General features: G+C 26.0%; 1 protein-coding gene across 1 annotated transcript; it reads right to left on the reverse strand.

Moving 5' to 3' along the window:
- Nucleotides 1-321: 321 nt before the first annotated feature.
- LOC107455379 (uncharacterized) lies at nucleotides 322-12444 on the reverse strand. The gene is made up of 5 exons (XM_043047367.2): nucleotides 12300-12444; nucleotides 10999-11132; nucleotides 8465-8642; nucleotides 7682-7887; nucleotides 322-552 (listed from the first exon to the last, which is right to left on the reverse strand). The coding sequence occupies exons 1-5, from the start codon at nucleotides 12394-12396 to the stop codon at nucleotides 454-456; spliced, it is 714 nt and encodes a 237-aa protein (XP_042903301.2). The 5' UTR covers nucleotides 12397-12444; the 3' UTR covers nucleotides 322-453.
- Nucleotides 12445-13207: the final 763 nt, after the last annotated feature.

Raw genomic sequence — 13207 nt, forward strand, 5'->3', positions numbered from 1 at the left:
TGCATAATTAACTAGCCCGTTGGTTACTAGGGAAGGGATTAACTTTCAAGGAGCAGGAAACGAAATTTTAATTTTTAGCTTGGCAATGAACGTGTTAAATATATATATTTCTTTTGATAAATGGACTCAAAGAATAAATCTTCAGGTATAGAAAATAAATTGAATAAAAAAATTATATTTTCCTTATAAAATAAATTTAGAAGTTCAGAAAAAGTATTTAAATTAGAGTTAAAAGTAGAAAAAATTGATTGTAAATTTTTTATTTTATTTCTGTTGTCTTTTCTTTTTAATATTTACTGCACAAACAAAACTGTCTAATAATTTAAAATAAACAAATTGTGCTTTTATTTACATTTACAACAATCTTTAAAAGTAAATTTTACAACATGGCACATATAACTATTAAAAAGTGATTTTTTTTGTTATTTACAAATATAACTAATAAATAAAATTTTAACCTAAGATTACTTCCACAACCACAGGCCACAAAAGAGCAAATACAGTGCCAGTCCAATTCAAGCTAAAATCAGACTCATTTTCAAAGTTTGAATTCTGAAATTAAAATAAAACTCATTAAAATAGTAACAGTACTTTAAGCATATTTTATGTAAATCAGAACTTCAATCATCTATATATATATTTCTCTTACACGGCAACAAAAAAAAGCCTCATTACAACTCCCTGAATGGCAACGCTAGAAAATCGACCAATGACTGCCATTAAAATAAAAACAGTACTTTAAGCACATTTTATGTAAATCAGAACTTCAATCATCTCATCTATATATATATTTCTCTTACACGGCGACAAAAAAACCTCATTACAACTCCCTGAATGGCAACGCTAGAAAATCGACCAATGATTGCCGCTAAAAATGTCACATGCCAAATCTAGCTGAGATGGCTCAACATATAGCTCTTTTAAAAACGGAAACTGAAATAACCAGGGAGAGCATAAGTTTTGTGATAAGCATAAGTGAGTAGTCTTTGTCGATAGATCTCTATTTTAGTATTTTGTCGAAAGCGCTTTTTTTCACGAATTTATATATTACGAATTTATTTGACGATTTTTGATTTATATCACGAATTTATTTGTTTTACTAGAATTTATTTGTTTATGCAGGTTTTTCCATTGCAATTCTCTTATTTAAATTTTTAATAGACTTAATTATAGCCAAAATTTTAACCTTTTTAAAGAGATATCAGTTTTAGAAATTTTATCTTAAGATTTTATACTATAACACATTTCTAATAGGTTTAACGAATTACATGTCGTTTATTTGAATTCAAATTTATTTTAATGACTTAGTATTTACTAAAAAGATGTAATTTTTTTAAACAAAAATAAGTTGTTATATGGATTTGAATGATTGTTTTGAATTCTTAGAATTTTGAGCATTTGCAATGTACATAAGTTAGTAGCGAGCGAAGCGAGCTTGGTTTGTGAAGCAAACCATACAAGATTGCATAGCAATTTTCGGGGGTTGACGAGCGTTAGCGAGAAGGAGGTGCAGCCCACTAGTTCTATATATTCTGGAAGATTTGGGTAAAATGAAATAGTGTAAAATGTATGTTTATAGGATTTCAATAAAAACATAAGGAATCCCATACTTATATTAAAACAATGAGAAATTAGCATTGCACTATTTTAAATAAAAGTTTTTTGAAGTAGTTCAATACTACACTATAAAAAAAGTACATAAAATTCTTTCTAGGTAATAACAATTACTCATGAATTAGATAATTATACAAATTGATTTTGGTTCTAAATATAATCCAAACAATTAAAGTTTTACAAGTGCAATTTTCAATAACTGTTATCAAATGACATCTTTGCATGGTAAAATGAAAAATTTATGCATGTCTGATGCACTAATTACAGCAAAACCTTATAAACTCAAAGCATTATAAAAAGCCAATAGAGTATAAAAGATTAGGCAACAATGTTTTGAAAAATAGAGCAGAATTTAGAAAAAATACTTTTTCTGCAGTGATTCCGAAATAAAGAAAATTATTTNATTAAATTAAAATTCATAAGAAACACAAAAAATAATAAACAATTATTAATAAAAAAATTAACAATTCATGCTAAAAAAGCAATTAATAACCATAAAAAACAAGCTTACAATGAATAACTAGCAAAAAAAAATTAACAGTCCTGCTTAAACTAACATCTTACAACCTAAATATAAGTTATTTGTCATCTGATCTGCAACAACAGAAGTCACACTGATGTTACTTTAAGCTGAATTACGCATATAACTAAGACACAGCAAAATGTTTTTTTTTCAATATAAATAAAGAGTTTTGAGTTGATAGTATTTAGTATTATTATTTTCCCAATAATCACGAAGTCAAAATTATTTGACGGCACGTCTATGACCTAATTAAACATTTTTTTAGGAAAAATGGCACGTTGTTGTATAAAGGTTCGCCACCCCTGCAATAGAGTATAAAAGATTAGGCAACAATGTTTTGAAAAATTGAGCAGAATTTAGAAAAAATACTTTTTCTGCAGTAATTCCGAAAAAAAGAAATTTTTTTGTACCATTATACAAGAAGAATTGCTCACTTTAAATTTAACATAATATAATAAACCTAATTTACAATATAAGAAATAGCAATACTTTTTTTGTTACTTAATCCTACATTTAGGCAACAGAGTTTTACTTAAGACCAATTATAATTTTTTTTAAGCAGAAAGAAATAATTTAAAAATTTTGTGGGAAATATATTATTTTTTCTACTGTTATTTAGTTTTTTTTTTAAATAAGGAAAATAGGAACTTGAAAATTAATGTACAGTGTGGCAAAAAANAAAAAAAAAAAAAAAAAAAAAAACCTTGAATAACTTTTGATATAATGTTTGGATTTTAACAAACTGAGACTCAATCTTAATGGTTTAAGGGAGTTACCTCAAATATGCAAACTTATTAGTGCAGACAATATTTTAAGTTACGAAATCAGACATGAAAATGTACATTCTCTGAATAAAAATACCCTTTTTTGTCGGATTTGGATTTCTGACCCTCAAAATATAAGGGGCAGCTGCAATCCAGGACATATGGTCCCGATTTCACCAGAAGGAAATATTTGACCAGAAAGTATTCGTACAATTTTGTATTTTGCCTGATAAAATTCAATTGTGTAAATGTAAAATTTTATATACCTAATAATTCCAATTTTTTTTTACTGTTATGAAATAAAAGTTTTTTATAATGGTATTTAAAAATTTATTTGATTCATTAAAAAATTAATAATATGGGATAGTATGGGAAACATGTAAAAAGTAAAATTAACATTAAGAAGTCTAATGAAACATTGACATTAGATTGAGATATTAATATTAAGAGGTCTTCTGACCAAAATATTAGGACCCTATTTTACTGATTTGTTGTATGAGGATCAGAAATCTAAATCAATAAAAAATGCATGTTTATTCATTGCAAGTACGTTTTTGTGTGTATATGATACATAACTTAAAATATTCTCAGTTCTATTATTATATTTGAGGCCACTCCCCTAGAACTATTAAGTTGGAGTCCTAGCATGTGATAAGATCAAAAATTATTCAGTGTGATTTTTTTTTTTTTTTGCACACCGTACAACAAGAAATAAAATCCTGAACTTGTTACTCCTTTTATATCATTTTTAGTTCTTTTATTAAGTATTTAAATTTAATTAATTAGCAAGTTAATGGTTAGTTAAGTAAATTTTAATACTTACACAAGTAAAACTTAATTATCAAGTTAGCTTGCGTAAGTTAAAATAAATGCAATTAATCATAAACATATAGCTAAATAAAATTTTAATGGTATAAATTTCCAGCATTGCTAAGTGCACTAAAATTTTTACATGTTGAGAATGGTAAAGTTCACAGGGAAATATGTTTATGCTAACTGGACATGTTGCACACACCTTAAACCATTCCAAGATACTATATTTAGATTGGTTCATTGAATAATAAGCACAAAACTTTTTTTAATTTTGTAAAGTCTAAAACAATATATATATATATACAGTCGAACCTCACTAACTCGAACCTCGATTTCATGAATTTTTTAATATCTCAAAGAAAAAAAAATCCCTTCAAATTTCCTATACACTCAATGTTAAAAAAAACATTGATTTCTGGAATTTTTCCTTCTAATCCCTCGATAACTTGAATTTTTTTTCCTTAAATAGTGTAGATTTGTTTTCAGAAAATAAAAAATATTAAAAAAAAATAATAATAATAATTTTAGAATAGAAAGCCAATTCTCATAATCATAATCAATTCTCAAACAAACACTTTCAGAAGTGGATACTGTAAGGAGATTTATTAAGAGGCAGCTGAATATGTCAGAGGAGACATTTAAAGCTATAGTCCACTTAGAAAGTGTTATAGACAAACTTTTTTTATCTCTAAAGCAAACAACAATTGAATCTTTTTAAGTGTAAAAAGTGGTTTTAGAATAAATATGGAAATAGTATATAACAGGGGTGGCGAACCTTTACACACCAACGTGCCATTTTCTCTGAAATATTGCTTAATGAGGTCATAGACGTGCCGTCAAATAATTTTAACTTCGTGATTATTGGGAAAATAATAATACTAAATACTATCAACTCAAAACTCTTTATTTACATTGAAAAAAAAAACATTTTGTATACATGTCTCAGTTATACGCGCAAATCAACTTAAAGTAACATCAGTGTGATTTCTGTTGTTGCAGATTAGATGACCAATAACTTATATTAGGTAGTAAGATGTTAGTTTAAGCAAGACTGTGGATTTTTTTTGCTAGTTATTTATTGTTAGCTTGTTTTTTACGGTCATTAATTGCTTTTTTAGTATTCATTTTTAATTTTTTTATTAATAATTGTTTATTATTTTGTCTGTTTTTTGTGAATTTTAATTTAATTGTTACATATGCTTCGTAGCGTAATAACATTTGTGTAATAACAATTCATAGTGTAACAACAATTGTGATCGGTGGAGTGCCCAAAATATTGTGTCACATGCCATATATGGCACGCGTGCCATTGGTTCGCCATCCCTGGTATATAAGGTATTTAAAGAGCATTTTTCTTTATTCTACCATTGATAACATGCGATTTTCGATAATTCGAATTTACAGTATCTCGAATTTTTTCCCCTCTCCCTTCAAGTTCGAGATATCGAGGTTTGACTGTGTGTGTGTATATATATATATATATATTGGAAAGATTGATTTTTAGTTTTAAGATAATGAAATTTTAATATTTACCTAACTTTAACTTATATTCTGTTTTCAAATGTAAGTTATATAGGAGTTTATTTTCAAATCAAACTGATTGAGAAAAGATTACTCTGCAAGAAGAGCTAACGAGAAATATACTTGGTCAACCTCCATTGCTACAAAAATCAACTTAACCCACTGGCGGTTATGGAAATGGGCAAAATTGAGAGAATGTTTCTCCCCTACACACAGTTTCCCTATCAGTTAACATGGGAAAACCGGTTTTGCTATGCAGAGAAGTCTGCAGGTTAAAATGCGACTTTTTACGTGCAGAACCGTCAGTGGGTTAATATACTGAATATCGAAATTCACCACTAAAGACCATAAATATTTACTTTAGTTCAAGATAATTCAATTCAAGGTACAGCATTCTTTTCTAATTCATAAACATGAGATTGTGCGAGGCAGAAAAGAAAAGCATAAATTTATTTTAAACCATGAACAAACTTTTACTTCACATGATAGCCATAAATTGAATGATAGTTTAATGAGTATTAAGTTTTAAACATTGTATAATATTTTTTACTTTTGTGGTCTACAATTTGAAAAGATTGTGCTTCACTGTTATAAAATCAATACAGTGACATTTTGGTCCGGCCATTTCAGTTCGGTTCCTTGATATAGACATTTCATCTTATTTCTTACTTTTTTTTTTATTAGAATGGCTATGTTTTAATGGCCTTAAATATAATTTTTTTTAGTTTATAAATTATTTATTATTTTCAGTTAAAGAAATCAAAATTTTTAAATGGTTATAAAGTATTTAAAAATTATTAACTGTGGAATTAAGCATCCAAATTATTAAGAATATTTACGAGGGATTGGCCATAATGTCCTAATGAATTACTTTAAGTTTCAATGAAAACTATCCTTTTTTATATTCCATGATATATTATGTAATTATTTTAATCATTATGTCATACTGTGTTATGATTGTAAAGTTTGATAAATAAATAAGAGCTTTTGTGAAAACAACCTCCAATGGATATAATCAGGAAAATCTTTTTAAATAATTCCTATCTTAAATAGAAGAAAGTGTTTGAAAAAAGGCTATATGTCAAGAGGCTAAGCAGCCAAAAGTTAATAAAATAGAAATAAGGAAAATTACAAGGAATGTTTTCAGTGTTTTTGACCTACCCACAAACCAATGAAACAAGGGCTCAAATGGGTTTTTTTTATTAATATAATCAAAATAGATAAATAAAAAATAAGATAAAAGAGAAATAGATTTAAGGGACTTCATATTTATCTTAAATATATTTATTCTAGAATTTTCAAATCAAAACTAACTATACATAGTTTAAAGAGTAATTCCTAAAACTACTAGGAAAATTGTTAAATAAACAAGAGTTCTGTAGTTAGTTGGCTTACAAAAGGCTTACTTTATAACTATGAAGCTATTAATTTATGAATGTTTAATAATAAATAAATAAAACAGAAAACAGCATATTTCACTGATCCCAATAATTATGATTTATTTTTACTCAAGGAAAGAATTAATTTAAGAGTCTTCTTAATACATGTCATGAAAAGATGGTACTACATTAAAATTAAAACTTTTTTTATTTTAATTCATAACTTAATTATTATTTCCTGTAAAAGGTTTCTTTTTATTAAAATAGTTCTCTGTTAAATTAAAAATTAAATCTAAAAAGTGTTACTAGGTAATATCTTAAAAAACCCCAATAAAATCCAGACAAAACCCACCCGGGTTCAGTTTTTTTAAACCCTGAATGTTTTGCATATTTTTTTCTATTTTTTTAAAATATCAATATCTAAAAAATAAAAATAGCAATGGCAAGAGAAGTAATGAACCAAAATGACAACACACCAAAATGGTGGAAGTAAAACCTCTTGCGCTGCAAATACATATACAGGGTGCATAGCCAGTTTTTTCAAGTACTTTTTAAGTACTCAAAAAATATATTTAATCACTTTCCAAATAAAAATCATAAATAGGATCTGTGCAGTAATAAAATTTTTTCCCTATCATTTAAAGTTCTTAATTTATAAACATAAAATCAATAAAATTCAAAAACATTTCAAAAAACTTTACATAATCATGAAAAAATAACTAGTTTCTGATAAATATCGCAGAGAAAATTGTGAAAATCATGCATTTTTTGTAATTTAGAACGACAATTGACACAGCAAAGAAAAAATCTCTTTTTAAAAGACAGAAAATTAAGCACTTTTTACAAATCCCAAATAAAAAAATCACCCTTAAGGGCTTTTAAAAATCGTAAATCAAAAATAAGCACATTTAATTTTTACAAACGCTATGCACCCTGATGTAGATTGTATACAAAATATTTTACATGGTGAAAGGTGAACAATATTTAAAAAAGATCAGCATTAACATTTGGAAGCGACATTGTTATTATAACTTTGTTATATGTTAAAAGGAAATAATGTTACTCACATATTGACACTTGTCTTGGTTTTCCTCATTAGCTAAAGTGTTTAGGCTTTCCATCTTTTCCAAAATATCATTCATAGAACTTTGTAAATTGATAAAAGTGAGAATAAAAATATCACTATGAGTTGGACAATGAGACACCTGGGAATTTTGCCTACTTTGAAGTAAATGAACGTTATCTCTTTCAGTCACAACCTGTGATTCAACATCTAAAAATTTTCAGAAGAAAAAAAAAATTTCTAAATACAAATATATTTAGGAACAACAAAAGAAAAAATAATTTAGATTAAGTGCAGGTACTTTAAAAAAAAAAAACGAATTTGTAAATAGGTGTTAAAAAATTTTAAAAATGAAATATTTATTTGAAATTTCATAAATAAAAAATTTCAAAATAAATAAATAAAATTAATAAATAAAATAAAATATAATAAGTTATGTATAAATATTGAATTAAAATTTTAAATATATATTTAGAGACTTAAAAAAGTAAAGGTACTTTCTAAAAACATTTTTTTTTTTGCATTGGAACATTATTAATGACCTATAAAATGGAAAAAAAAAGAAAAAAAAAAAAACCTCAAGAACAGAAGACTCTAAAATATGTACTTTGACCTGATAAAAAGTAATGGAGAAGATTTNAGACTTCAAAAGCAAAAGAATAATCAAAAGTAAAATAGAGGTATTTTCTCTTTTTAAAAAAAAATATTTATCAAAGAAGTTGAAATGAAAATCAAACTTTCTAACTGTATTATTATTAATTTAAACAATAAGTAAATAAACATTTACCTGATAAATCAGAAAGGAGATCAAAATTTGAAACGTCACTACTGGAATTAGTTGATGATGACAAAGAAGATTGTGAGTAACTTCGTTGAAAATTTTCTCTCGTAACTTGGTGTGCATTGCTTCTTACACTTTGGGGATTCAGACTAGATTTATTAGCTAAATGTCCAATGCCTTCAATCTGTAATGACAAATGAAAAATGCAGCACATTTCTAAATAATAATAATAAAACAGCTTGTGGTAAAAGTAATATAGTTCTATACAGTATTATTAAGAGAAGAAAAATCATGAAAATATCATTATGAGAACTTTTAGATAAATTAGAAAGATTAAAATATTTTAGAAAGATTTGTTATCTACTTTATTAACTTTAGAAAGATTTAAAATATTTTATTTGGCGGCTATTATTTTTAACCTTCTTGGATGGATGATGGGCAGCATTCAAGCTATGCTCAGTCAATCATGCATTTTTTTAAAAAGGTGTAGACAAACTAGATACATGTAAGGAGTAAGTTGGACAAAACTGGGTTCTAAAGTTTCTTTTTCATTTCTTTTTACTAACGAGCACCTTGTACAAAATTTCTTAAATGTTAGAATTTTATATTTACATAGTAGTAGTTTTATCAAAAATGCTCGATCTCAGCTTTATCTGCCTACCTTGTTTGTTCAACTATTTCTTACATAACATAGTATTATGAAGAAAAGTGTCAGATAATTTCATATTTTAATTTGGATAATATCTCAAAGTTTAATTTTTATTAGAAACAAATAATTATTATAAATGTTTCAGCAAAGAATATTTAAATGTCAATAATTAATTAGTGTACATCATGCAATTAAATGATATATTTGATTATTATCAATAAAAATATTGGCTGTTACAAAATTATGAAAAACATGATAAAAATATATGATAAAAATTTTATGAAAAAAATTAGGCAAAAAAATTAATATAGAGATATAGCAAAAACAAATTAATAAGCAATTATGAAGTCTTCCAGCATTGAACCCCTGACTTCTCAAAAGAGTGTTGCACATGCTATCCTATTGTATTACAAGAGCATAATGATTGCTGCAATCTTTTTCTTTCTGTTATAAAAAGCAAAATGTTTTTTTTGGAAGCGATTAACTTAAAGACCTCTGAAAGGGCTTAAAAATAAATAATGTAATTGAATTCAGGACCTCAAAGTCTTTAAAAAAGTTTTGTTTGATACATATACTTAATGTTATGTTTGGTTTTATTTATACTTACCTTTGGTAGAACTAAGAAATTTACTTTAACTCTACATTGTTTGAAAAAAATATTGATAAAGAATACACAATTTATGCTTAGTAAACGATTTCACATTTCTAGTATTTTGTTACATTGTTTATAATAAGTAGACCCAAACTGAGATTTCTGCATCAGAAAAAGTTAAATACTTTCCATAATTGCAATGCACAATATTAACAGGGCCTGACTTAGCTTGATTGGGGTCTGGGGCAAAAACTTCTTTTGAGGCCCCCATTTGCTTCTTTACTTTAGTAATGATGAACCGAACTTTATGGAAGTATTTAAATTTTTCACCTCATTATAGATATATAACAAGAAAATTGACTAGAGCCTGAAACAGCTATAAAATCCTCCCACCATCTTCAATCGTTATACAAAATAACACTCTGTCCATTTCATTAGTTTTCTGATTGTCAACTTAGTCATTTAGCTGCAAAAATTTCATATCCTTGCTGACATTTAGAAAGGAATTCAACTAAATTTTCACAATTACGATAGCTCAAATAAGCCAATAAGAAACCTGTATTTATGTAAACATATTGCATTTTGCAATATGTAAAAATACAAGGTTTTGATTGACTGAATTTGCCCTATAAAGTCGTGGATTTACGAAATATAGATTTTTTGTGTTCATACGATAGAGTAATGAAGAAGCTAACATAAAACTGATGGATTTTACACTGTACTGATATTTTGATGTACAAAATACAGATTTTTTATGTTCATACAATAGAGTAATGAAGAAGCTAACATAAAACCGACGGATTTTACACTGTACTGATATTTTGACTAGAAGGAAATGTAAAATAAACTTTCTATTCGATTTGGGGGCCTACCTCTGATGTGGAGGCCCCAGGGCAACTGCCCCGTATGCCCCTGCCTTAGTCAGGCTCTGCATTTTAATTTAACTAAAGGTTAGGCACCAAAAGCTATAATAATATTTGAAATATATTATTTATCACAGTAGTATGATTTTTACCAATGATATTAAAAACTTATCATGTTAACTATAAGACTGCAAAAGGGGAAAAAAAAAGAATACACATGATTAAAATAAAAACTATTTTGAGTGCAGAAAATTTGATTGATTTTCTTTACATATTAAAAAAAAAGGATGATAAAAAATCTGCAGCTGTGTGGTTAGTTTTTAACATCCATGGAAATATAATAAAAAATCAAAAAATAATTAAAAGAGAAAAATGATAATAAAAAGGGGGAAAAAATCTCATGCCCATAAAGAGTATTTTGAACATTGATATTTACTTCTTTCTCTGTTGAGAAGTCAAGTTGTCTTTCTCTTCTAGTTATGTTATACATATCAGATATAGTACGAGATTCATAGTTTTCTATAACAGCAGATGGAATAATATCTTCAGACCACTGACTATACATTGCTTCTAAAAATGAAATATATTTTTAAATTCTAAGTAAAATTACTAAAACATACATTAAATAACAAAGTTTATAATTTATTAATGTAACAAAACACTAACCTAACGATTATAAATAAAATATTTATAGCATAAATTTTCTTCGCATAGAATTAAAATATGCTTAATTATAAAAATATTAATTAGTAACAAAATAAAAAGTAGATATTTGTATAATGTTAACACTATTAGTAAATACATTGGAAAGAGAGGGTTTACCCACTTTTTCTATTTTTACAATGGATCTTGATAGTTTTGTTTTCATTTCTTTCTTTTCTTATCATTTTATTTATGAAGTTCAGAGCCATTTAGGAAAAAAATGGTTTTTTGTGAAGTAGTTTTTCAGTAAAGAAAGTACGTTTGAGTACTAATTTGACACAAATTGTGATAAATATACTATTTCTATAGAGAAATATGCAAGTATTATGTTTCAATACTATTTATGCAGTACTTGAAACACTGGATGTGCACAGCAAGCATTCATTTCATCGTTATGAAGACAGGGAAGGATTTCTCACATCCTTACACATCTGTCTGATAAGTTTTACACGGAAAAGCAGTTGACGGAAAAATTGGGAGATTGAGGGTCCATTTCTTATGAATTTTTCATTTTTCTCAAGGACATTTCGAAATTTACAAGAACTTTGCACAATTTTCAAAGGCCTTTAAAAATCAAAATGAAATTCAAGTAATTTTCAAGATTCCAACTGTAATCAAAAGATAAAATATCAAGTCTCGCATAATTTTTCATAAATGATAGTAGTTTTAGATAGATTTTTAAAATAACATATAATTTTTCATTTCTTACAGTTAGATTGAAAAAAAAAATGACAAAGATAAAGTTTACAAAAATAAATTGACTTTAAATTTAATATAAAGTAAAAGCCCTATTTTCACACACAAATTCTACATAAAAAATTAATAATTATTACATAATAGGGACTTCCTTCTGAAAACTTCAACCAAAATTTAAATCCTTCCTTCCAAATAATATTTATTTATTCTATTATTTTGGTTTGTTAATTTATTTGTTTTGTTAATTAAAAATTAATTTATTTAGGTTTAAATCACATAAAAAGGAAAAAGCCAAATAGAATATTCAAATTTAGCTAAGTAGAAATATTTTTTTTTTACTCTGATCAGATTCTGCTTCACAATCTTCAGGTGATACAATTTCATAAAAAGATCCCATTAAAGATAAAAACTTTGCAATTTTTTCATTGTATGACATTGTTTCAATCACCTAAATAAAGAGAAATAATATAAAGAGTGCATTTATAAACCAGGTAATATTATACAATATAATGATAGACATTTCAATTGAAATAAATAATATGCAGAATGAAATAAGCAAAAAACATTTACAAACTAGGTAACAATTACCCAAATAAAAATATCAAATATATACAAATGCAGAATGTAAATTATATATATATATGTATATATATATACATACACATTAGTAATTAAAGTATGATATTTTTTTTATAAATATTCATTAGATAGTTATATTTAAAATGGTAAATAGTTTTTTTTCTTCATGTTAGTTAAATTTAATTAATAAAAAGTATGCAAATTAGTGTTAGACAATTTTTCTTTGTTAATGCTTGTCAAGTTTAAAATAAACTAGATACTTTTAATATTTTAGTTGGAAAATTTTTTTTGGTTTTAAAACTTACTAATTAAAATAATGTTCTCTTCCCTTTCCTTTACATATTCCTTTTGTATAGATGTTAAATACAGATTCAACATGTCTTCTGAAAGACATGGCCAAAATTAGCAGATTAATTTATAACCAGAAATGTTTTTGCAAATAATAATCTAAGTCCCATTTTAATAGCAGCTTGCTCACAAAGTAAATAAACAAAGAGTTTTCTTATGTATAGGTCTATTAAAAACAAAATAGTTCACACAAAAGACAATAGATTTTTTATTACAGAACTTCACAAAGACTTCGATCCTTTTTCTTTATTTTTACATATGGTATAAGTAACAAAAATATAAAATTAAGCGACAATTCCATATCAACGCTAGGAAAAAAA

Source organism: Parasteatoda tepidariorum, chromosome 3, assembly GCF_043381705.1.
Source record: "Parasteatoda tepidariorum isolate YZ-2023 chromosome 3, CAS_Ptep_4.0, whole genome shotgun sequence".
NCBI lineage: Eukaryota > Metazoa > Arthropoda > Arachnida > Araneae > Theridiidae > Parasteatoda > Parasteatoda tepidariorum.

Coding starts and splice junctions, on each gene's coding strand:
- LOC107455379 (XM_043047367.2), bottom strand. CDS start 12,396: ATGTCATACAATGAAAAAATTGCAAAGTTTTTATCTTTAATGGGATCT. Junction 7,888..8,464: donor TCTCCTTTCTGATTTATCAG/GTAAATGTTTAT, acceptor GAAAATTTTTAG/ATGTTGAATCACAGGTTGTG. Junction 553..7,681: donor ACCAAGACAAGTGTCAATAT/GTGAGTAACATT, acceptor TTTTAATTTCAG/AATTCAAACTTTGAAAATGA.